General features: G+C 47.0%; 1 protein-coding gene across 3 annotated transcripts in view; it reads left to right on the top strand.

The window, feature by feature from the left end:
* The window catches only part of NEDD4 (NEDD4 E3 ubiquitin protein ligase), a 1,992,497-nt gene that overhangs the window by 553,034 nt on the left and 1,413,471 nt on the right, over positions 1-25,992 (top strand). For all 3 annotated transcript variants that reach the window (XM_086958341.1, XM_086958342.1, XM_086958340.1), the window contains one exon: positions 25,646-25,707. In XM_086958341.1, the coding sequence (XP_086814467.1) occupies positions 25,646-25,707 (62 nt within the window). The remainder of the gene's footprint in view (positions 1-25,645; positions 25,708-25,992) is intronic.

Below are 25,992 nucleotides of genomic sequence, written 5' to 3'. Positions count from 1 at the left end.
GAGGTACACTCTGATGGAGGGTCTCCTAGACGGACAACCAATCCCATTAGGCAGCATCTATGCGCCCAACACTGACCGAGACAAGTTTTGGGACACTCTCTCGGGTGTATTGGCCCAATTCGCCTCCCTCCTCTGGGTACTTGGGGGCGATTACAACTGTGAACTAGACATTACATTAGACAGGTCCCAACCATCTCCACGACACTCCCCGGCCACGGCACGAACGGAGAGATTTCTCCGTTGGGTAGGCCACTGGACACACATAGACACTAAAACCCAAAGTCCAGCACGCAGACTACCTCAGTCGCGTAGTCTCAGACCACGACGCACATATCCTAAGTATACGCTGGAGATCTCCCCATCCTCCGATACCTACATGGCGCCTCCCGAAGGACTGCCTCACGGACCAGGTATTCAAACACGAACACGCTGAGAAGGTGGAAGATTACTTCACCCACAACGCCAGGACCGCCACCACCAAGCTTCTTGAATGGGATGCGTTCAAAGTAGTTATGAGGGGCGTCTGCATCAATCAGATAGTGGGGCCCGTCGCACACTCGAACGTGCGTTCACAGACTCAGAACACACACTAGCGACACTCACCAAAAAAGAAGACGCACAGTCAGCCACAAAAGCACAGGTAGCCGAGGCAAAAACAAAATATGCGGCTGCCATGGCGGACCTACGGAAATGTAATTTCCGAGCATACGCTGCCCGGGTACATAAAGAGCGTGACAAAATAGGAACACTATTGGCGTGGCTAGCACGTCAAGACACTGTGGCGGCACCCATCCCGGAGATCAGGACATCCGCAGGCACACTCGCACGCTCCCAACAGGATATACTTAACGAATTCAGACACTATTACGCCACCGTATACAGTGCCCAGGCACACTGCCAACAGGAGGTGGTGGCTCAGTTCCTAGACCCGCTGCCGCTCCCCCATATTGCAGTGGCGACCAGAGTTGCCCTGGAAGTGAAAATAACAACAGCTGAAGTCTCCGGTGCGATGCGCGCCCTGGCACGCAACAAGGCCCCTGGCCTTGACGGGTTTCCCCTCGGGTATTATAACACCTTTGCCGCTCTGCTGACCCCCCGCCTAACCGCCATGTATGCGGACGCCCTCGAGCGTAGGTAACTCCCAGCGTCTCTGCGAGAATTGGTCATCGTGTCCTTTCTTAAACCACACAAAGATCCTCAACAGCTGTCGTCATACCGACCTATCACGCTCCTGTCAGCGGACTGTAAAATCCTTGGCAAAATACTGGCCGTCAGATACGAGCAGATATTACGCCTTTAGTTCGCCCGGATCAAAACGGTTTCGTCCCTGGTAGGTGCAGGTCGCAGAATATCAGACGAGTCTTCCACGTCCAAGACCAAGGGAGAGATATTTTCCCCTAAGCGGCCTGCATAATCCTGGACCTCGAAAAAGCATTCGATTTAGTGACCTGGCAGTATATTTTCGCGGTCCTTCGTCGGACGGGCATAGGTCCAATCCTCTTACAGTACACTAAGCTCCTATACACTAACCTTACATCTCGGGTCAGACTTGGCAGTCACATATCGCCCCCGCTACGAATCGAGAGGGGTACTAGGCAAGGCTGCCCCCCTTCACCTCTGATATTCGCCTTGGCGGTAGAGCCTTTAGCGATCAGTCTGCGTCGAGAGGGCGCTTCCTGAGGCATCCCCATAGCGGACACACTCCACTGCGTCTCTATGTACGCAGATGATCTATTATTGTTCGTCCGGGACATAACCGCGGACCTCACCCCCATCTGGACAGCCCTATCTGAATTTGCGGAGGCCTCCGGCCTTCGAGTGAATTGGGGGAAATCCGTGATATACCCTCTGCATGTATTTATTTATTATTTGGGCTTGTAGAGTGCGACAGCTACCCGTAGGGGTCTCCCGGCGCTAAAATACTGCAGCTAACAAGGGATAGATTGGCCAAGTAGTTATAGATCGAAAAGCCAGGTCTTCACGGCTTTGCGAAAACAAATAAGGCTTTCCTCAGATCGGATGGCCAAAGGAAGGGAATTCCATAACTTGGGCCCTAAGTAAGAAAAGGAACGACCTCCCATTCTGGAAAGCTTGATCCTGGGAACTGAGAAAAGGCATTGGGAGGAGGAACGGAGAGAACGGAGAGAACGGGAAGGTGAATAAGATTTTACTAGGGTCTGTAGATAACTGGGTGCCACCTTGTGCCTGATCTTATGCATGTAGGTGAGAGCCTTAAACTTCACCCGATTTTCAACCTTCAACCAGTAAAGATCACGGAGGCGGCTGGATATGTGGTTGGTTTTGCGGCAACCGCTGAGAAGACGCGCTGCAGCGTTTTGGACTAGTTGCAGGCGTCGGGTGACAGCCTTGGCCGCCCCCAGGTAGAGTATGTTACCATAGTCTAACCGAGAGGTGACCAAGGCACTCACCACCGTCCTCCTTGTGTCATCAGGCAACATCCACAGGATCTTACGAAACCAATGTATAATGGTGAAACATATGGCGGATACTGTACAGACTTGACATTGCATTGTCAGGCCCCTGTCAATGGCAACGCCTAAATTTCGTACCTGCTCCACTGGTACAGGAAGGGGACCTAGGTTTTCTGGCCAGTGTCTCGAGGTCCACAGGTTAGGCTTCTGTCCTAGGACAAGGACCTCCGTCTTCTCGCCATTCAGCTTGAGAAGGTTGTAATTCATCCATGATTTCTCTGCATCAGTCCCTTGGGCCACGAGAGGTCAGGATCGACACGCAGAGCCTCTCTTGAAGCACGGGCGCCCCCGTTGTCTCGGAATCCGCCTTTATCACTCACCCGCCGACATATATGAGGGCAACCACTGTAGAGTACTCGCAGGTATCCGCGCCTCGGTAGGCTTTTGGAAGAATCTCCCACTTGCCCCAATAGGCCGGGTGGCTCTGGCAAAAATGATCATAGTTCCCAGACTGTTGTATTACTTCGCTAACCTTCCGGTCGTCCCACCCAGACAGTTAGATATGCTCCTTCGATCACTTGTGTGGGGAATGGGCCGACATAAAATCTCCCTCACTAAGCTTCAGCTACCCACCACACAGGGAGGCCTGGGTGCCCCGGACCTCGAGTCGTACTTCCTCGCAGCCCAACTCCAGTGGCTGTCATACTGGACAGCGGGCAGACTCTCCAGAGAGACCATTACTGCCCAAGGTCCCATCCCCATGCCAGAGCTCTGCCGCTTGTTACTCCCCCTACAAGTGTCAGTAGCACACCAATGCATGCAACGAATACATCCAATGGCGGCGTCGACTCCTGTTACTCCGCACGGCTTCCGCTCGTGGGGTGGCCCTACGGGGCAACATACTTCACGAACGCCATACTGCGCGTTAGGGTGGATCTGGAAATCACCGAAGCGGAGGCACTCTTCACAGACGACCAGCTTCGCCCATATGATCGCCTCATGGAAGATTACGGCCTCCCCCCGGGACAGTTCTTGACGCCCCGTCGACTCATTGACTGCTATCGCCCGCACAGTGACCTTACAGCCAGTGAACCCGCAATACACCCCGTAGTGCACACCATCCTCTATATGGGCAAAGGCAGACACTTAGTCACTTGGTTGTACAAGTCAATCAGGGAGCTAACGAACAAACCCCTACACACACGGCGGGCTACCTGGGAGGACGAGATTGGGCGAAAACCCGGCACATCTCCAGCGGTTTTTCCCCAACACGCAATTTGTTTGCCCTAGATGTTACTCCTCAGACGCACACTTTCATCACATGTTTTGGAGCTGCCCGTCCCTTCGGACATATTAGATGGCCATACTCGACTCCATTAGTGCCCTCACAGGCCTCATGGGACTGCACACCTGGGAGGCGGTCGCCCTGGGCATTTTCCGTAAACCAAAAACACGCAAGGTGCAAGTTAGATACGCTTTCTTGACCTTACTACTGGCCAAACGAAATATTGCCATGCACTGGCGCATGACCACAGGCCCCCCCCATTCGAGGCATGGGTGGGAGCAGTGAAAAAGTGGGCTACAGCGGAGGAAGACACCCTGAGAGAGGAGGAGGCGAAAGGTCAGCGTAAACACCCTATCTCCCTGGAATGGGCCATGCTATCTCACCAATTTAAGCTAGCCCACACACGAGCCTCCCCGCAGGCGTCCCAAGACGCTGCTGCCCCCCCACAGCATCACCAATTCCATAAAGTGTCTGTCACCGGACCACATCCGGTCCCCCTCTCTCGGCCCCACCCTCCTCAGTCCTCCAGTCCCCCCCACCTCATATTAACCTCCCCACAGGCGAGCTCTGAACAATCTGTCTGATTCCGCCCTTCTCACTCAGTCTTCACCCTATTACCTCCTCCTCTCCCCCCTCCCCCTAGTTGCTTCCAACAGTCCCTCTCCCGCTACACTCACTCCCCGGTTTCTCCTCTCCTAGTTATTCCCCGCGCGCACATGGCGTCCACCGTCAGCCAACATATGCCACTACCAATCTCCATATGCGCATATAGATTGATTCTTGACGGCATATTTGTATCATTGTAACATTTTTGCTCGAATAATATGGTACTGTGCGTGCTTTATAAGTAAACAAGCTAATAAAAATCATTTAAACCCCCCAAAAAATGGAGTTCCTGTTATTCTGCTAATTTACATTGAGCCCACATTACCTTTTTTTCTAATTTATTTCGTCTATCATCAATTTCATCCCCACAGTATTTTGCATACTTAAGGATTTCATCTATAGGTTTGGCCTGCCAACACAATTCATGCTCTTTAATCATCTGTGATACCTCTGGTTTCGGTCCGGAAACAAAACGATATATAACTGTCCATAAATCGTCAGGAACAACTATGTCAAACAAGCCATCTAAATCTTTTAGTAGTACTTTTGAAACCTTCACAAACCTTTCAACTTGCCTATACCATTCTACATGTTTTTCTCTAAGTTTTGGGAAATCATTCTTAAATGATTAAATATCCTATCTGGACCATGGGACATGTACATAACCTCCTCCTGGAACTTCTCTCATAGGACACAACCTCTCAACTATTTCTGTTTCTTTCATTAGATCTTCAGAGGTTCAACTTGCCTGTGCTTGCTCCTTTTTCTTTGTCCATCTAGCTTTCCATCTGTCTAAATCTCCCCATTTTTGTAGCAAGGATAGTAATTCTTTTATCTGTAATTTTCTTCCTGACACATTCATGTTTTCCAAATCTTTGTTAGAAAATTGTGCTCTATATGGTTTCTGTAATACCTTTGATTTTCCTATGTCAATTAATATATCTGAGGCCAAATTCATTAATTTCTCATAAAATATTTTGTATTTCGAGTGATGCTTCTGCATATGAATAACAATTCTTCTTCATTAATGGAATTTAATCTCTCTAGCCCCACATTTCCACCTATCATTTCTTCGAACACTACACTTAATTTAAAAATGTCCAATACTTTTGGCTGTGATTTTGGCTTCTCTATATCTCACGTCCATCTTTCTATTTCTTCCGGGGTTACTACAGTGGCGCTTTTTGTTCCTGTGGATGTTTCAATTTGTACATCTCTAGAACAACCGGGGCAACTTTCTAAATGAATCATTTATTGGCTCTCTTATAGGCAAGTCAATTAAGGAAATCACTGACTCACATTCACTTGCTTGGTCATCGACTATTATATTTTCTTTTCTGGGTTGTATAATTGGTGTAGCCAGAACAGGAGTTTTAGGACCATTTTGCTGATCACCATATAAGGGAACAACGGGACCTATAGTTATTGGTATCATTAGTGCTTCAGGACTTGTATTCAATTGGGTTATTTTCTGAATTAATTCACTTCTCTTTTTAATTATTGCTTCTTTTTCTTTTTCTTGTAGTACCTGTTCTTTGATAGTCTCATGTACAATCTGTGGAACCAAAGGTAGTTTCAAGATCGGGGCACTCGGGGTAACTCTATTTGTCTCTTCTCGATAAGGTGGCAGATTTTTCATTAATACATCTTCAAAATAATCATCTTCTGAATATCCACTACTAGTCATTACATGTTTACAAAAGTACCTCAGCTACACACCCGCTGTCTCAACCAATCCCTGCGCTGCTCTCTGTGACGTCAGTGCAGCACCCGCAGTTGACCCCTCCTTTGCAAGGTAATACGAAGACTCCATTTCAATTTTAATCAGACATTTCATTAACGCCTTAACTGTGGCGGTTTTTCCCCCGCGGTGCGGACGTTCTAAAGAGTGGGTGGGGTCCAACGGGAGCACGCAAGGGGTTAATAAACAACATAGTAACATTCGCAACTGTGCCTGATTGACTAAATTCAAAGAAAAGAAAATTCCTTTCTCAGTGAATAAAACTTTTCCGTTTACCCTTCACATACTACGAGTAAAACCTTTTCCGCTTACTGTTCACACAAGCATCAAAGAACGTGCTATTCCTTCAGACTTGCCCTTCCTAGGTGATATAAGACCAACGTTTCACCAGCGTACTTCTTTGCTATCAATCACTCATTTTTATACAAGAACATAATCCCTAACCAGTGCTTCAATTGCTACCTAACTTTACGCACTTACTTCATCAAGGCCAGTAACCGCTCTGCAGTGTGGCTACCAATAACCACCCGCTATTCAATATCCCCGGGGAATTGTAGACAACATGTAATAATACAAACGGGTTTTGGTTAATGCATAAATCAATATAAAATCAATACGCAACTAACTACCTATCTTAACTAAACCCTAACCATAGCTCTGCTACCAAGATATACTGATGGCGTGAGATTACCAGTTTAGGCTATTTCTAAAAACACCATACTCACCTGTGCCGATAAACATACACACTTAAACCAGTAATCTATTTTCCTGCCTATCAGGAGTTATTTTCCTTACTATATATCTGTACTTAATGACTTACCAAATCCTTGTCACTTTTATACTCGTTTTTCGCTCTTCCTCACTCCTGTTTTCCCGCTTCTGCGTCCCCTGTGGCCCCGCTCACCCATTGACCTGCTCCCCCCTCCCAGCTGCTCCTCCCTCCCACCTCCCCTTCTTATGGTGGCCCCTGCGCAGTGAAGGGAGCGACCCTTGACCCTGTTCCAGGCAGGTCGCGCCCCACGACGCGCAGCGCCACCTGCTTGTGCACGTGCTCTGTGTCCAGCTGACACACCCCCCCCCCACCTGCCTGGAGTTTGAGGCCCGCCTCAGTAGGTTTGCCTCTACTGTTACTTTACTACTGTTTGACTAAATTGCACTGTATTCTGGATCTGTTTCTTTTTCCGCTTCTGTGATATTTTATTGCTTTTCTTCCCCTTCCTTTGTGCCTCTTTTGCCATTTGCCTTTTTGCCTTCGGTTTCCTTTTTTGCCCTTCCTCATTCCTGATTTCCCACCGCTGCGTCCCCGCCTCCCCGCTCACCTATTGGCTCGCTCCACCCTCTCAGCTGCTCCTCTCTCCCACCTCCCCTTCTCAGGGTGGCCGCTGGCGCACCACTGACACACCTGAGGCAAGCACCTCTGCTCCTGTCCGTGACTGGATGGCACCCAGCGCAAGACCCCCTGGCCCCCGCGAATGCCACAACGCCTGTCTCCGCTACGACTCCAGCACCCTCCACGCCCTAGACCGCCGGACGATCACGCACCTGCTGCCTGGCCACCCCAAAGCGCACACAAGGACCCTTCTCCTGCCAGTACTGCAGCTACACCAGCATCTGGCCCGCCAACCCACCTCCCAAAGAACCCACCTACCTCAGATGCATCCTTCTCAACACCCGCTCCGCCCGCAAACACGCCGTTGAACTCTGGGACCTACTCGACTCCAACGCCCCAGATGTCGCCTTCCTGACAGAAACCTGGCTGAACCCCTATTCGGCACCCGACATCGCCATAGCCATCCCGGAAGGCTACAAGATCACCCGCAAGGACCGCACCAACGGAGTAGGAGTGGGAATCGCCATCATCCACAGGAACACTCTCAAAGTCTCGACAAACACAGACGACACATTCAGCACCGCTGAACACCTACACTTCCAGATCCACACCGACCCCAATACCACCCTCAGAGGAACCCTCAACTACAGACCCCGGGCCCGACCACAGTTCAGCGACTCAATCGCAGACTTTGTCAGCACACACGCCCTCGCCTCCACGGACTACATCCTGCTCAGAGACCTAAACTTCCACCTCGAGAACAACAACACCACCAACTCCATCCATCTGATTGACAACCTCGACAACCTCGGACTCCGACAACTCATCACTACACCCTCCCACTTCGCCGGCCACATGCTGGACCCCATCTTCTCCGCAAGCTCCCACGTCTCCTTCAACCACACCTCCGAACTCCACTGGACCGACCACAGTTGCATCCACTTCACCTTCCGGAAACCCACCATGCACCACCGCACCCAACAGATGCCTCGCTGCTGCTTGAGCTAAGTCACCGAAGACCAGCTTACCACCACCCTCGCCTGGAGCCCACCCGTAGACCCGACCGACCCAGACGCTGCCGCCCGCAACCTCAGACAGTGGACCGTTGACTGCGCAAACACCCTCGCCCCACTCAAAAACTCTCCAACAGCCACACCAGAAAGAAAGCCAGCTGGTTCACTGAATACTTCCAGGGCTCCAAGCAAACCTGCAGAAACCTAAAGAAGAACTGGATCCGTGAAAGAACACCGGAAAGCTACACAGCCAACAAGAATTCCACCCGCAGACACCATCACCTCATCAGATCCGCCAAAAAGGCCTGCTTCAAATACAACCTAGACAACAACGCACCCAACAGGAAAGAGCTCTTCAACATTGTGAAGGAACTCTCCAACCCCAGCTTCAACACCAATGAAATCCCACCTTCGCAAGACCTGTGCGACTCATTGGCCACCTTCTTCCACCGTAAGATCGCAGACATCCACGACAGCATCAACGCCTCGAACGCCCTGGCAACCACCCAAGACCTCCTCCCACGTGACCACTACCCACACCAACTGCCTGCTCTCCTGGACCAACCTCAACAACGACGACACCATCAAGATCATGAGCACGGTCCACTCCGGATCCCCGTCGGACCCATGCCCACACCACATCTTCAACAAAGCCAGCACAACCATTGCACCCCATGTTCAGAAAGCCATCAACATCTCCTTTGAGACAGCAACCTTCCCGGAGAGCTGTGTTGAGCACAACCACTCACTTCAAACCAACAGCTAGAAACTGTCTTCTGATCTACGAGTTTTCACCCTAGGAAACTGAAAGACACCTTACCTATTGGTCAATTCTTACGACTGAGACGCAATTGCACAGAAAGAGAAGACTATAACATCCAAGCAAAAGACCTTTCTGAGAAACTTATAGCAAGGCACTAGCCCAAACACCTAGGGCCCGAGGTAGGTATCAAATACCGGTCGGAAACGGCCGATTTCGTCCGTTTCCGACCGGTATTTGGCCTACTGAGATTTAGGGGACCTTTTTTTGTCCGATTCGGTATTTTACCGATTCGGTAAAATTACCGAATCGCAAAAATACCGAATCGGTAATTTTACCGATTTTTAAATTTGGAATGTAGGTGGGACTACTTTCTGTCCCACAGGCCCTTCAGATTCGGTATTTTAACACCCAATCCAATTGGGTGTTAAAATACCGAATCCAGGTGTGCATGCACATGTGTGCATGCACACCTATGCCATGTGACAGACAGACATGCCCTTAGGGCATGTCTGTGTGCCACATGGCTCACATGCCTATTTTTGGGGTGCTGGAGGGTGTCAAAGTGACACCCCCTGCACCCTTGCACAAATCGGTAATTACCGAATCGGTAATTACCGATTCGGTAATGCCCTTTGATTCCTATGGGCTTCAAGGCCCATAGGAAGCAATGGGGGATACCGAATCGGTATTTACAGAGTCGGTAAATACCGAATCTTACAGATTCGGTATTTACCGAATCTGAAATACCTACATCTCCCCCCCTCTAATTTACCACTTCATAAATACCGATTCGGTATGATTCGGTATTTATGAAGTGGTAAATGTAGATTTACCTACATCGGGCCCCTAATCTCTAAAGCTAAAAAGAGCGGCGCCAACAACCACAGAGAGGCACTCCTAGAACTCAGAGCAAAAGAAATATTGACACAGGAGAAAAGACCAATCCACATCACCACCTACAACATAGCATCAGATAAAGTAAACAAGATCATCAAAAAACATTTGCGGACACGAAACAGTGGAGATCTCGACATCCCTAGACCTATGTTCAGTCACAGAAAAGGGAAGAATCTAAGGAATTCCCTAGTCCATACTCGCCCCAAAAATGCAACTAGAGAAGATGGACAGAGAACCCTACAAACATTACCCAATGGACACTATCCTTGCAGCAATTGCAGTGTCTGCCACCTGACCACAGCCACTAAAAAGGTTGTATTCAACAACAAAATGACCTTGGAAATACGCAATTTCACGAATTGCAACACATCAGGGGTAGTGTACATGATCACTTGTACCTGCAACCTACATTACGTTGGAATGATCACAAGAAAAGCAAGCACCAGGATTGTCGAACACCACAGTAACATAAGGTACAAAGAAACACTACAAAAATGACATCACACTTCATTGAGAAACAGACCCCAAACGACATGAAATGGGTGATCCTTGTACATATCAAAAACTGTGACAATCTTGAACACAGACTCCTTGAGAAGGAGCAACGTTGGGTGTTCAAATTATGCACAGACAGCCATGGTCTGAATGATAACATTCCATGGGGACAATTTTCAAGATAATATCTTTTTTGACTGGACCACCCAGAGATACTACATACATCTATGTATCTATTTATTCTTTTTTCTAATAGTTCATCCTGAACACTCGGTGGGTGTCGCACAGACCCTGTGTGTTTTTTGTTTTTTGTTTTTTGTAAATGAGGTAACACCATCCACTTATTTACCCCCTCTTAATATACCACACGAGCTTATGGCTACAAGCACGATATGGCTCACCCCAGGGTTTACATCATGGTTTACAGGTCTGATCATCATCAGTCTGCTTCCTTAACCAAACGTCATCCATGAACTTAGTTTATGATGAGAATTCGTACAGTTGGCACCCCGGGGGGTGATACAGAAAAACGCTTTTTCTGTATCACCATTAAACTTGCCCAGCCCTTGCCGACTATGTATACGTGTCTACCTCTCTATATAATCCTTCACTGTGGGTACTGTTAAAATCGACTAAACGTAATACATGAAGTTACCATGAGAATTCATTCAGTTGACACCCCTTATATCTAGCGGGCAGGTTTCTATATCATCACTACACTTGCCCAACCTTTGTCTATTATGCATACATGACTGCCTTTGTATAATCCTTCACTGTAGGTATTGTTCTTTTTCCCTCGTGAGAGCGAGTCTAACTACACAGCGCTCTCTCAGCAAAAAACACTCTCCACCGCCTGTGCAATCAAAAGTATACAGTCAGTATTGCAAATATTGTTAACGCCACTTCGTTTTTTAATCCCAACACCATGAATTCACTGTAAGTTTTGTTATGTTTTTCGTGTAAGTTAGTTTAGACACTAAACACGTAAGCCATTACCCCTCCAACAGGGACACTCCATTTGCATAGATCGAGGCAGACATTTTGTGAATGTTACCGCTCCAGTCTTCAGTATCATGACTGGGCGGAAACACTTTCTCAAATACCGGCTCCCGGCAGAGACGCCCTAATATGCGGTCTCGAGAGAACATACCAGGTACACCGTCGGAGAGGAGTATTTACCAAGTGAGTCCGTTCCTTTGCAGCAACAGAGATAGACTCGGGCAAACTGGGGTTTTTCGATCGCAGTACTGCCCGGTCTGTCACCCGGGAGGATACCACTAAAAACTGAATTTTAACCATCCTTTTCTTTCCGTTTTAGAGTTCCAGTTGGAACCCTCTCTCGCCCCCTCCTTTGACCATGAAGCAAAGTTCTTCCTTTTAAAAAGTATGTTATATGTTATTGTTTGTATTATCCTTTGGATGTTATGGCACTATCACAAGGATCGACTTTTTAAACATGATACCCGCACGGCGCACTGAATCACAGCACCTTTCATTCTATTTGGGGTTATAGGCGAACAGCGTTTCAGATATGTTTTTCCTTTCAGTCTAGCACGGCGCAGGACACGACTTTTGCAGCTAGGCACACACCATGAGGAGCGTCATTGAATTGCAGTGATTTAATTGCCTACCCTATTAAGGGTGGGATGTTTATCCTTAACAATGTCGTTTTCCTTTATTTCAGATACATCATGTCAGTCAAGTCAAGTCAATAAATTTATATAGCGCGCTACATACCCAGAGGGTCTCAAGGCGCTTGAAGAAGGGTGGGGAATGACTTGTCAAATATCCACGTTTTAAGTTGCTTTCTGAATGCTAGGTGGTTCTGAGTAAGGCGAAGGTGAGTGGGAAGTGAGTTCCAGGTTTTAGCTGCCAGGTAGGAGAAGGCTCTACCTCCCATGGTGGTTTTGTTGATGCGAGGTACAGTGGCAAGGGCTTGGTTGGAGGATCGTAGCTGGCGGGAGGGGGTGTAGAAGGACAGACGTGTGTTGAGGCATTCGGGTCCGATTTCGTAGAGTGCTTTGTGTGCGTGGGTTAGGAGCCGGAAAGTAATCCTCTTATTGACGGGGAGCCAGTGGAGGTTTTTCAGGTGACCAGAGATGTGTTCTTTACGCTGGATGTCTAATATGAGCCTGGCTGAAGCGTTCTGGATGCGTTGGAGTTTTTTCTGGAGTTTAGCGGAGGTACCGGTGTAGAGGGTGTTTCCGTAGTCCAGTCGGCTCGTGACCAGAGCGTGGGTGACTGTTTTTCTAGTTTCGGTGGGGATCCAGCGAAATGTTTTTTTGAGCATGCGAAGAATGTTGAAGCAAGATGAAGAAACGGCGTTGACTTGTCTGTTCATCGAGGGTGAGGAATCCAGGATGACGCCCAGGTTCCGTGCGTGGTCCGTCGGGATGGGTGCTTTTCCGAGGGCCTCTGGCCACCAAGAGTCATCCCAGGCGGAGGGGGAGGTGCCTAGGATGAGGACTTCTGTTTTGTCTGAGTTCAGTTTCAGACGGCTGTGCTTCATCCATTCGGCTACTTCTTTCATTCCTTCATGCAGGTTGGTTTTGGCAGTGTTAGGGTCTCTGGTGAGTGATAGGATCAGTTGAGTGTCGTCGGCGTAGGAGATGATGTTGAGGTTGTGTTGGCGTGCGATGACCGCGAGGGGGCTCATGTACACGTTGAAGACGGTGGGGCTGAGTGAAGATCCTTGTGGTACGCCGCAGATGACTTCAGTGGCCTCTGACTTGAATGGTGGAAGGCGGACTCTCTGGGTTCTTCCGGTGAGGAACGAGGTGATCCATTCCAGTGCTTTACCTTGGATTCCGACGTTTCTGAGGCGTTGTAAAAGGGTGCTATGACAGACCGTGTCGAAGGCTGCGGAGAGGTCGAGGAGGATGAGGGCGACTGTGTCTCCATTGTCCAGTAGAGTTCGAATGTCGTCTGTTGCTGCGATAAGGGCGGTTTCAGTGCTGTGCTTGGCTCGGAAGCCGGATTGTGAGGAGTCGAGGGATTTGTTGGTTTCGAGGAATGCGGCGAGCTGGTTGTTGACCGCTTTTTCGATGACTTTGGCCGGGAATGGAAGGAGTGAGATAGGGCGGTAGTTTTTGAGTTCGGTGGGGTCAGCTGTGGGTTTCTTCAGGAGGGCGCTGAGTTCGGCATGTTTCCAGCTTTCCGGGAAGGTTGCGGAGTTGAGGGAGCAGTTGATGACGTCTTGGAGGTGCGGTGCTATAATGGAGTCTGCTTTGTTAAAGATGTGGTGAGGGCATGGGTCTGTGGGGGATCCTGAGTGGATAGAGTTCATCAGACGGATGGTGTCCTCAGTGAAGATTGGCTTCCAGTCATTGAGGATGTTCAGGGGGTGTGGGGGTCCTGCAGGGGGTTGGGTGGGTTGGTCTTTGGGTCGGTTGTCGAAGCTGTTGTGGATGTCTGCAATTTTGTTGTGGAAGAATGAGGCTAGGGAGTCGCAGAGGGCTTGAGAGGGGGTGATGTCGTTGGAGTTGGCTGAGGGGTTGGTAAATTCCTTGACGATGTTGAATAATTCCTTGCTGTTGTGGGCGTTGTTATCTAGTCGGTCCTTGAAAGCGGCTTTCTTGGCATTCCGGATCAGTTGGTGGTGTATGCGGGTGGCGTTTTTGAAGGCGTCCTTGGTGCTGGTGGTTGGGTCTTTTTTCCAGGCCTTCTCAAGGGAGCGGCAGAGTTTCTTGGATTTCTTAAGGTCATCGTTGAACCAGGAGGCCTTCTTGCTGCCTATTTGGATTTGTCGTTTTTTCAGTGGTGCTAGGATGTCGGCGCTGTTAGATAACCAATGGGTGAGGTTGGTGGCTGCTTGGTCTGGGTTTGAGGAATGGGCTGGGGGGTTTTGAAGAAGCGATGAGGAGATCTGGTCGATGGTGATTTTGTTCCAGTTTCTTTGCAGAGTGGGTTGGGGGTGGTTGTTGGATGTGGGCTTGTTGTAGGTAAAGTGAACGCAGCTGTGGTCAGTCCAAAGGAGAGCTGTAGTGTGGCTGAAGGAGACATGTTTGCTCGAGGTTAAGATAGGGTCGAGTGTGTGACCTGCGATGTGGGTGGGGGTAGTGACAAGTTGTTTAAGTCCGAGGTTGTCGAGGTTGTCCAAAAGGGTGGTGGTGTTGCGGTTGTTGTTCTTTTCAAGGTGAAAGTTGAGGTCTCCCAAAAGTATGTAATCCTCGGAGGGGAGCGCGTGTGGAGTGATGAAGTCCGTGATGTCCTCGCTAAATTGTGCGCGGGGTCCTGGTGGCCTGTAAAGGAGGGTGCCTCTGAGTGTGGTCTTGGGGTCGGTGTGGATCTGGAAGTGAAGGTGTTCAGTGTTGGCGAGATTGACGTCTGAGCTGGTTGAGATGCGGATGGATTTCTTATGGACGATAGCGATGCCTCCTCCTGTGTGGCCGGTGCGGTCCTTGCGAATGATCTTATAGCCTTCCGGGATGGCAATGGTGATGTCTGGGGCTGATGTGGCGTTCATCCATGTTTCTGTAAGGAAGGCGACGTCCGGAGAGATGGTGTCTAGTAGATTCCAGAGGTCGATGGCGTGCCTGTGGACCGAGCGGGTGTTGAGCAGGATGCATTGTAGGTGGTTGGGGTCGGATATCTGGTGTGTGTTCGTAGATGAGGAGTTGTTCTTGGTGCCGTCGAACTTGCAGGAGTTGCAGGAAAAGGGTCCATGGGTGTGTCCAGGGGCGGCTTGGACGCAGTTGGGGGAGCGGCCGGGGTTAAGGGCTAGGAGGGTGGTGGCATCATAAGTAATGCGGGAGGGGTGGGCATTACGAGGACCAGGGGCTCTGGCGCTGGGCGCGGTCCAGGCGCGGACGGGCGTAGACGGGCTTACCTTTGGCGCACCTTCGGCGCGGCCGTAGCGCGTGGACGCTGCGCGTGGGGGCATTGGCCATAAATGGAGAGAGGAGGGGGCGGAGCGTGGGAGGGGCAGCAGCTGGGAGGCGGTAGCGTGAGGAGGGGCGAGCCAGGGAACAACAAGTCTACAAAATGGAGGGTCAAAGGCAATGCGAGGCAGGGGCAGCAAATGTATGAAGGCCCCGGGAACGTAATCAAAGTCCCAGCAAAATAGAGAAAGCCTGTTTAAATGTCGCGCTGCAATATACAGCAGAGCGAGCGGCGAGAAATGCCAGTTAAAGGTGCGGTAATGCTTTTTTAACTATCGCGCTACAATGCTCACAAATACAATGTAATAGTCAGCAGTGCTCCGCAAAGATGCAGTTAAATTTAGTCATGCAGAGATCACGATACCAGAGGTGTTCAGCAGCAGCTCTGCACAACGTGGGATCGAGAGCGTGGGGGAGTGACCGTGCTGCTATTAAGTGTCATACAATATTAAGTGTCGGATGTATTCTTTACCTTATGCTTATTAGATAGCATTTGTGAGTCACTTTTTTCACTGCACTTTGGAGTGGTACACACAGGGCTGGACCCTGTGTCGTCCTGAAGAAGAGCTTTGGGGAAGCTCGAAACATGTTGACCTCTACTAGGGACCCCTGACTCATTGAAACCAGGCAACCCGTTTTTAGTATATCAACTAGGAGCAAGAATAAAGTTATTTTGCCCACTAGTTAGATATTTTTAAGTCACCCCACTCCACATACACCACTGCAGCACACATAGTTCCTCACTACAGTGCTCCTACGTAATTTCGCAAGTCGTAGCACGCCTCAACCCGCAGCGGGTTGGGATGGCCGTTATGATAAAGCATGTCACCGTGGGGAAACCCTGGTGAGTGAGGGGACTCAAGAGACATTCTTCCTTTCAATCACAGATTTTCTTCCTCACACTGTTGAAAATCTATTTCTACAGCTAAGTTCTTTATCCGTGATTTCGGATTTTGTATGTCTATAACAAGAACAGGAAGGTGGACCTAGCATATCCCTCTACCTCTCCTTTTTTTTGATACTGCTGCCCATAGTGGGTCTGCTTTGGTCAAGTTGCCATACCAATTGTTTCAGTGTGTCTCTCCATCTCTAGTCACTAGGGCAGTAGGTTCCATTCGAAAGTGTTGAGGACTGTTTCCCCATTCCCACCGTTCAGTTTTGTACATTTGGTCTTATCTGGCACCATATAGGCAACCATTTATCACTGTAGGGTGTGCTACCCAATACTAGGAAATAAAGCCTATACTACTTAGCCCTTCTCCAAAGAGTATCTTAAACAGTATTTGGCCATTGAGCCCCTCGCTACCCTATTCTGCCACAGGAAAGCTCTTAAAGGGTAGTGATCTGCCTGAAAAAGGAGGAAGGGATTGGGAATGGGTAACTCTGCAGGACGTAGAATGCTTTGGGTAAATCTTCTATTTTGACAATGGCAGTTATTCACACTAAGTGAAGCTTGTCATTATTTTGCTTAGTTGTTTTATTTTAATACCTGATATGCTTTACATGTCTTACATACATTATTTTATCTTAACATAGATGTAACGTGTAATGGATTTTACATGGCTTACATTATTTGGTCTTATTATTTGGTCTTTTGTGTCTGAGGCCGTTTGGTGCTTTTGCTAGTCGGTGCTAAATATTCTAGCAAATTTCCACATTCGCAATTGCCCATACCAATCTGCAATTGATTTTCCCACATATTCTGTCAACATCTAGACCTAAATATGTATTTCAAGATAGTTATTGCCTTGGGTGTAGTTAGGTGACCTCAGGGGAAAGCGTTTACCCTTCTACCCATTGTTATTAACTTTATGCTCCAAGTTAATTGACCTGGACGAAGTCAGAGGGCCTGAGCCAAATTATGCTGTTATTTCACAGTATGAAAAATTTTATTCAGGGCTCGAAAAATTCAAACGACCACTTGCATTTGCGAGTTAGATAAATTCAGGACCAGCTATTTTTAGGTCCTACTCGTCTTTTCTGGCGAGTAGGAATACAAACTGACACTTGACCTCTGCCTCTGAAAGCAGAGGAAATGTGACAAGATAGCAAGATTTAAAGGCATCTTTATTGCTCACAAAGTAAATGAGCAATAAAAAAGCTTTTAAATCTTGTTAACTTTGTCACATTTGCTCATCTTTCAGAGTCAGAGGTCAAGCGCATTTCAGTTAGGTCAAGGAGATTTTGTAGGTTACTAGACCAGCAGGTGTAGTGCATTGTTTATGATTTTTCGAGCCCTAGTTATTCCCCTGTCGGGATTTGATTTGGTTGAGAGAAAATAGTTCTCGCTCATGTTTTTCGCTTGGTAATTATGGCTAGTTGTCGAATACTCTCTGTTGTTGACAATTTTCTTTAAATTCACACATGTCTTCTTAATCCTTTGTAAGGAAAATTATCTTACACAGTGAGCGAAAACACAGCGTTCAAGGGTAGTATTTCTATTAAGGTTTAAAAAATATATAGTGTGACCAATTCTGTATTCATGAGGAACCCATGGCAGACCTGGAAGCGATGTTGCTGGAATAGAAAGTTTTGGATTTAATTACTACCCACTACTGCCGAAGGGGTTGATGACAAAAAAGGTAGAAATAACAGTGACATTAAAATCCAGCTCCTGCTTAAAACTAAAATAATCCTTACTAGATGGTAAGCCAGAACAATAGGCCCGTCGTTACTTTTGTTGTTTCTGTAGTATTCAATAGTTTAAATTGTATTTCTTGGCGCACACTGTTCTTCACATTACAACACGGGCCAACTGAACGATGGCTGCCCACACATAATGAATAACAATTGTACTTTTTACAGTCACTAAATACTAAAGATGTTTGTGGTTTGAAAACACTATATGTATATAGTTAAAAGTAGAGATACTGTAACACGCTACCTCTTTGTAACATGTTTAGACCAGTAGTTTGTCGGACTGCCTGTCTCTTCCTTTGCTTGAGATGTCCTGCTACATGTGCTTATCTGAAACATGGGGCAGCTGTTTTCAAAACATGTCAAAATGGTCCTGCGTTATCCGATTTAAAAAAAAGTGTTACTGACTGGGTACACTGTAGGTGTATAAGACAAACAAACAACCGTAAAGAAAGAATGAATGTCTTTGTGGACCTCGTTCATTTCAAGATTTTGTAGCAGCAAAGAAGGGATCTTTTTTCTCCTTAAGCATGGGAACGTGAAGGATTCTAATTCTGTCTTGTCTAGTAGTTTGTCCTCCAGTGCCAGAACATTCTGTAAACTAGGTAAAAACTTTTGATTAGAAGCCTATGATCTTCTGACCCTGTTCCCTCTAACTACCACAAACATCCTATCCGAAGGAACTGGTTCTGACTAATCTTTTCAGTCGAATCGCTTATGGCAAATTTTTCACCTAGAATTACTTTCACCGGGTTGACTTAACGTACCCGGTAAAACCCCTTCTTGAAATATTTTCTTCAGGTCGGTTTTTCTACAACATTATTATTCGATGGGAGTTCATCCTCTTAACCCCACTCAGGGCCGGCTTTAGCGCTGGCGGCACCCTGTGCGACAATGTTTGTTGGCGCCCCACACACTACCTCAGTACTACCCTTCTGCCGCGGTCCGTGCAGGTAACAGCGATGGGGCCGGGTGGAGGGTGATTCCGACGGACGATGCAGAGGGAAAATTAAATAAATAATTATGTTTCCCTCGGCATTGTACATCAGAATCTTCCCCACTCTGTCTCACCGCTGTTATGTGCATGGACCGCAGCTGCTACCCTTGAACAGTGCCCCCTCAAGTCTCCATAACCTCTCTCTCAGATGTATTTAATTGGTTATACAGTGCCACCTAATATTATTATTATTAAATTAAATTTATAATGCGCACAGCTACCCTTGACAGGGTTTCCCGGCGCAGGGATGTCCACTACTGCAGACTGAGTAAACGGAGAGCTAATCACTGAGAGAAAAGCCAGGTCTTAAGATCTCGGTGAAACTTGGGGTAAGAAGATTCGTGTTTCATAGAACTAGGGAGGAAATTCCATAGTCTGGGCCCGAGACATGAGAAGGAGCGGCCACCCATTCTGGTTATTTTAAAACTGGGTGTTACATAATCACCTTGAGTGGATGAACGTAAAGACCGGAAAGGGACATATGGATGAATAAGCTCCTGAAGTTAGACCAGAGCGGTTCCTTGTTTGATTTTAAAGATGTAGCACAGGGCCTTAAATTTGATACGGTTGTCAATGCGGAGCCAGTGCAGGTCCTGAAGGAAAGGAGAGATGGATATTTTCCTTGGGACGTGACATAGGAGGCGGGCTGCGGAATTCTGGACCACCTTAAGCTTCTTCAGTACCTCCTGACTTCCGCCCAAGTAAAGAATGTTACCGTAGTCCAGGCGAGAGGTGTCAAGTGCCTGGACTACCGTTCTTTTAGTGGAGTCAGGGAGCATCCAGATGATCTTCCGCAATCACCATGAGATGGTAAAACAGGTGGCGGCAACGCTAACCGCCTGTTGCCGCATTGAGAGATTGTTATCAATGATAAACCCAAGATTGCGAACTTGGGTAACAGGTTGGGGAAGAGGACCCATTTCCTGGGGCCAATGCTTGTGTTTGCCTAAAATACCAACCTTGGTCTTGTCTCTGTTTAATTTCTACAGATTAGAACACATCCACTCCGACACCCGCCGTAGACCAAGCTGAAGGGAAGATATAGTAAGTAAAGTAAAGTAAAGTATGAAGTCTTATATAGCGCGCGATTACCCTGGGGCATCTCGGCGCTTGCATAGGGAACCCGTCCTGGTATTCCCCTGTGAGATAGCCCTGGAAGGGTATCCACAAGGTGAAAGCCAGGCATCCCGCCGCGAGGGGCCGTTGTGGAGATTAAGCAAGCTATTGCCCAGAGTCGCAGAGTGTGAACCCGTGAGCTGAGAAGGCACCGGAGCGAGAATTAACGAGTCCGCGGAATTTTTGAGCCCAAGACCCGCCGAGGCGGGGAATTGAACCCTGGTCCCGGACCGAACTCAAGCTCCAGGTCTGCCGCCTCTAACCCCTGAGCCACACTTCTCCACTATAGAAGCTTCCTTAGGGGATGAGAAAGAAAAGATAATTTAAGTGTCATCGGCATACGAATAAAGGGATAGACCTGCATCCTCCACAATAGTCGCCAGGGATCTCGCATAGATGTTGAAGAGCAAAGGGCTCAAAGTGGACCCCTGGGGAACTCCGTACGCAGATGACGGATAGTAAATGAGGATTTGGAAGAAAAGACCTGAAACGTACGATCGCTGAGAAAGGAGGCCAACCAAGTTAGAGCGGGGCCTTCAACTCCTGCCGACTGGAGAGACTTTAAGAGGATGGTATGTGACACTGTATCGAATGCAGCGCTCAAGTTGACTAGAATGAGCGCCGTAGTCTTCCCCCCAGTCAAGGCAGGAGCGCAATTTTTCAGTAGCCCCCAACAAAGTGGTCTCTGTAGAAAAATGAGTTCTAAATCCTGATTGGGAAGGATGTAAAAAGCCTGAGCTTTCCACGTGAGCTGTGAGCAGACAATTCACGTGTTTTTCCAAAATTGTAGAGAGCACAGGTAATAGTGAAATTGGGCGAAAATTTGACAGAATCGTGGGATGGGCTCTGGGCTTTTTTAACAAGGGAACAACCATAGCACTCTTCTAATCCAGAGGAAAGCAAGACTCTCCTAAAGAAGAGTTTAGAAGTTCTTTAAGAACTCCAGAGGGCATCTGGCGAAAGCTGTTGCAGGATGTTTTTTTTAAAAAACCTTTATTTAACAATCAGGTACATTACATTCCGTACAGATCGATCACATACATACACATTACAATTCCTTTATCTACTGTTAATTCTGGTAGTGCTTCCCAACGGGCACGACATTGATGGCCTAATATTGCACCTCAGTACTGTCCATAAGTTATAATGCACAACATAGCACCCATTCTATAATGCATTTAAGGTAACGAGGCAGCCAGTAGCACAATACTTTCCGCATCATACATCTGCTCGGGCCATACATCGTTTGCAATATCTTCCAACGAGAATGCCGCTAAGGGGTGTTAACAGTGTCAGTGTAGCGGAGCCATCCCTCTGGCTGTGCCAGTCCCTACCCTCAAGACAGTGTCCTATTTAGACACCTCCTTCCTGGCTATCACTGTCCGATTCCCCATGTTGGGACACCTGTGACATCCAATATAGCTGCAGCGGGCCCCATTGCAGGATGTTAACAAGTTTGGGGTCTAGAGGAGAGCCTGATTTTACCCTAGCTAGACAGTCAAAAAAAGATCTGTCATCAAGAAGAGACCATATAGAGATCTTAGCTGTTGGGGAATGGTGGCTCTCGCAGATCGTATCAGACAGGAGACTCTCATTGTTAACGGGAGTGGAGGTCATTAATGAGCTGTATCTCGACCTTTGTGATGAAATAATTTGCAATATTATTGCATTGAGTCTCGTCGAGGGCGGGTGGCACAGATGAGGTGTTAGGTTCTTCCAGCTTCTCAACCATGGAAAATAAAGCCCTCGGACGGTTCAGTGAGTTAATGATGGTGTTTGAAACAAAGGAGGCTTTCGCCACCTTACAGGCCAGGTGGTGGCCTTGTAATCGGAATTACAACTGTGGGCCTAGGTCTTACGCCATCTTCTTTCTAAGTGCTTGCACTTGGATTTCATGATCTTTAGATCATTATTGAACCATGGGGCGGGAGGGTGATGAGTGAAACTGCGTTTCGGTACCAAAGGCAGGCAGGAGTTAAGGGACCTAGCTAAACAGTTAGACGCCACAAGATTTAAAGATCGAAGAGGTAGATTGGTGTCCGAAGGATTCGCCATTAGAAGACTTTTAAGGGAATCTATATCTAGCTTGTTCCAAGGACTCTGACTGACTAAGTCATCCCTGAGGGCTGGCGCAGTATCCCCAGAGGTGGCTAATTGAAATTGAATAGCATAATGATCAGACCACCCTAGAGGAAGAGCGGGTAAACTGCAGTCGAACAAAAGGTTGGACAAGATTGGATCCAACAGGTGACCCGCCTGATGAGTGGGCCCCTGATTTTGTATCAGCAGATTAAGGGCTTCGAGATCGGCTAAAAGAGTAGTGCTCCCATTGTTCTGGGGGTCCTCTAACTGAAAGTTCAAGTCCCCCAAAATAGTAAAATGGCAGCCTTCATTACAAAAGGGGCTACTAAGTCAGGGAAGGCGGACAGCCATTTCTTGGGGTTACCGGGAGGACGCATGCCAGATAGGGTCATTTGAGGAGAAACAGCAAGTTTAAACAGGGCTGCTTCATAATCTGGGAAGGGCTGAGGCTCAAGTTTGCAGGAGTATAAAGCTTTAAAAATTACCGCAATCCCACCTCCTTTCCTGGTTTCTCTGTCACTTCTAGAAATGACATAGCCAGGAGGAAGGGCGCTGGCAACATCTGGGCCTGAGCTGGCATGGAGCCAGGTTTCAGTAAGAAACAAAGCATCGGGTTTCTCTGTATTCAAAAGATCAAATATGTGTGCTTTGTTCTTAGGAAGGGACCGGCAGTTGATACTTCAAAAATATAGGTGCTTTCCTGCCTTTGGAAAGGAAGTTGTGTGTAGAAATGTCCATTCCTATTGATGCGGCAGTTACCAATTTAGTGTGCCTATGACCCAACACAAAGTCACAATTAGGACATTTAAAAGTACGTTGTAAAATATTGCATTCAGGAAGCGGAAACATTTCCTCTAAGTAGCAAAAGGTCTTTAGCAGCATAAGTAAATAAATTGGGAGTATTTGTAACAGTTGGAGCATAGTTGCTAGCCGCTGGGCGCGGACGGGCGCAGCCTCTGGCGCGCCATAGGTGCGACCGCTGTGCGCGCGCTTGCATCGAGTCGCTATTTGAAGCAGTGAAAGCAACAAGAGAGGCGGCAAGAGTGTCGCCCTGTCTGGCGAGCCCCGCGTGACTCTGGAGTTGAACAGAGCACGGAGTTAGGGCAGCGCCATCTTAGGAGTACAAGTGCGATGCGGTACAGTACAAAATCAACACATTTAAAGGAGAGCACAACAAATAAGATCATTAAAAGGAGAACAAAAGGTTCCCTTGTGCAATATTGAATTTTAAAATGCGGGTATGTGGAAGAGTGCGCGAGAACCAAGACAGACAGTCTATCAGCACATAACCAGCCAGTTACTCACGGCTGCGCGCTTGCAACGGGTCCTTTTTGAAGCAGCGAAAGCAATGAGAGAGGCGGCAAGAGTGTTGCCCTGTCTGGCGAGCCCCGCGTGACTCAGGAGTGGAACAGAGCACGGAGTTAGGGCAGCACCATCTTAGGAGTACAAGTGCGATGCGGTACAGTAGAAATCAACACATTTAAAGGAGAGCACAACAAATAAGATCATTAAAAGGAGAACAAAAGGTTCCCTGGTGCAATATTGAATTTTAAAATGCGGGTATGTGGAAGAACGCACAAGAGCTAAGACAGACCGTCTATCAGCACCTAACCAGCCAGTTAGACACCTATATCAGTGTAGGGTGTCAAAGCACTTTACATCACACACATTACACAGAGACAATCAATCATATGTGAGTAAATCAGTGTATAGGAAATGATACATAAGCCAGAAGACTACAAGGTGTGTCACATGTCATCCATACTGGTAGGCAGTATAGTTTAAGAGGGTTTGGCCAGGAGAAGCACAGACTCAGAATTTAAAACATAACCCCATGGTTGGGGGTTACATTTAATAATAAGGAGTTTTTTTTACCGAAATGATCCCTTTTTAAAACATTAGAATAATGAAAGACAGACGAAAGCATCAGAATGCTCTAATCTATACCTTGCCGTTTGCATGCAGCTCTTTGATGACAGTTATTAGCTCACTGTTCCATTTAGGATTTTAACACCTACACTGCTAGTAGCAAAAGAATCTCTCTGACAAAAGCACTGACCTATTTAAACTATATGCACTTTGTGATCTGCATGGTACACATTCTTTGTAGCAGGCACATTAACTCTTTGTGCTACCATAAAATGAGTTAAAACTTCCACTTGACAAAACTCCTCTGTCCAGGAAGAACATTAACACCTTGGCTGCTAGCAGTTTTCCCGTCCTGTGCTGGAAATTCATATTTTACTTTATTCATGACGAGCTCAGCTCGTCATCAGCACAGCTCAACCGTGCATCATGACGATCTGAGCTCGTCATCAGCATCGAAAGGGTTAATCACCGTGTTGTTCTGACATTTTAATTTTTGTGTGAAACTTGCGGAGGCCAGCAATGCAGCAGCAGGTGCTTTCGAAACCATAAAATACTTCCAAATACAGCGCCCCCTGGAAGAGTCAGCACCCGGTGGGGTGGCACCAGTTGCACTGCCCTAGATCCGGCCCTGACCCCACAACCTCTACCTACCCACAGCTCCTCCTTGGATTCTTTTTTGTAAACCTCTTTTTAAAAGGGGGTTTAAACTGCCTTTAAATCCTCTGGATCCCTTCAAACTCCCCCTCCCTGTGCCCCCCATTATAGTTTTTTTCTCCAAAACGTTTCAATTTCACCACCCCAGTTCCATCCTCAGTTTCCACCCTGTTTCCTTCTTACCTTTGCCTAGCTTTTCTCTTCTTGTTCCCTGTGGTGTTGTCCTCTTCTGCTCCAGCGGGTCATGGTAGAAATACAATTTTTTTTTAAAAGACTACTGCAACTTTTTCTTTTGGACTTCTAATAAAAAGTGGCTTACAATTCTATTTATTTTAAGAAATCCCCAAATCCTCCTGGTATACCTTATCAATGAAATCAATATATTTTTGTGGCAAAGGAATTGTGTCATAGGTTTTATCAGGCCGGCATTATTTATTTTATATTTTCCTCAAATGACTGAATACCTCCCAGTCAACTATTATGGCTAAAAGGTATTAGGGTTGTGACTATAATTAGACCTTTAAGCTTTTGACTATGCATATCCTGGGTAGATATCGAATGACTCAAAGCCCATGTTTAATTTTTTGTTAATGATTTTAATATTGAGGTTTGAGATATGTTTGCTATTTTTCTAATTTTTTTAAACTTGTTGTTTGGAATTCATTTAACCTTTCACTCCAAACGAATTCGTACAGTACCTACTTACCTAATCCTTATTTTTATTCTGTTTTCTTAAAGTGCATTATATTACAAGTTTAGACTGTGTTATTACTGAGACAAAGCATTTTGATTGCATAAAAACACGTTTGATGTTGAAGATGTGTCCTGAAACAAATGTTTCTTTTCAGACAGAACACCCAAGAATGGAGAGACCCTACACATTTAAAGATTTTGTTCTTCATCCCAGAAGGTAAAGCAAAATGAAATGGGTATAAAAGGTTTTTGGGAATATAATTGAATAACCTTAATTTTGCGATGTTCATCTCTTTCCCACATACTTTGAGTCCCTAAAAAAAATCTAATTTTATATAATGGGTATAAAAAAGCCAGTAGATCAAGCTGTTCATTAATATGTGTAAAATGATGACTGTTTAATAGACAGTTGTATACATGTCACATCCCTTATGTGCCTTTTATTTTTTCCTACTTATTTTTAATAATTGAACTTTTCTGCCTTTTTAAAGTAATATATTAT

Source organism: Lissotriton vulgaris, chromosome 2_1, assembly GCF_964263255.1.
Source record: "Lissotriton vulgaris chromosome 2_1, aLisVul1.2, whole genome shotgun sequence".
In the NCBI taxonomy this organism is placed as follows: domain Eukaryota; kingdom Metazoa; phylum Chordata; class Amphibia; order Caudata; family Salamandridae; genus Lissotriton; species Lissotriton vulgaris.
The sequence above is the reverse complement of the archived record's forward strand: the minus strand, read 5'-3'. Positions and strand labels throughout refer to the sequence as shown.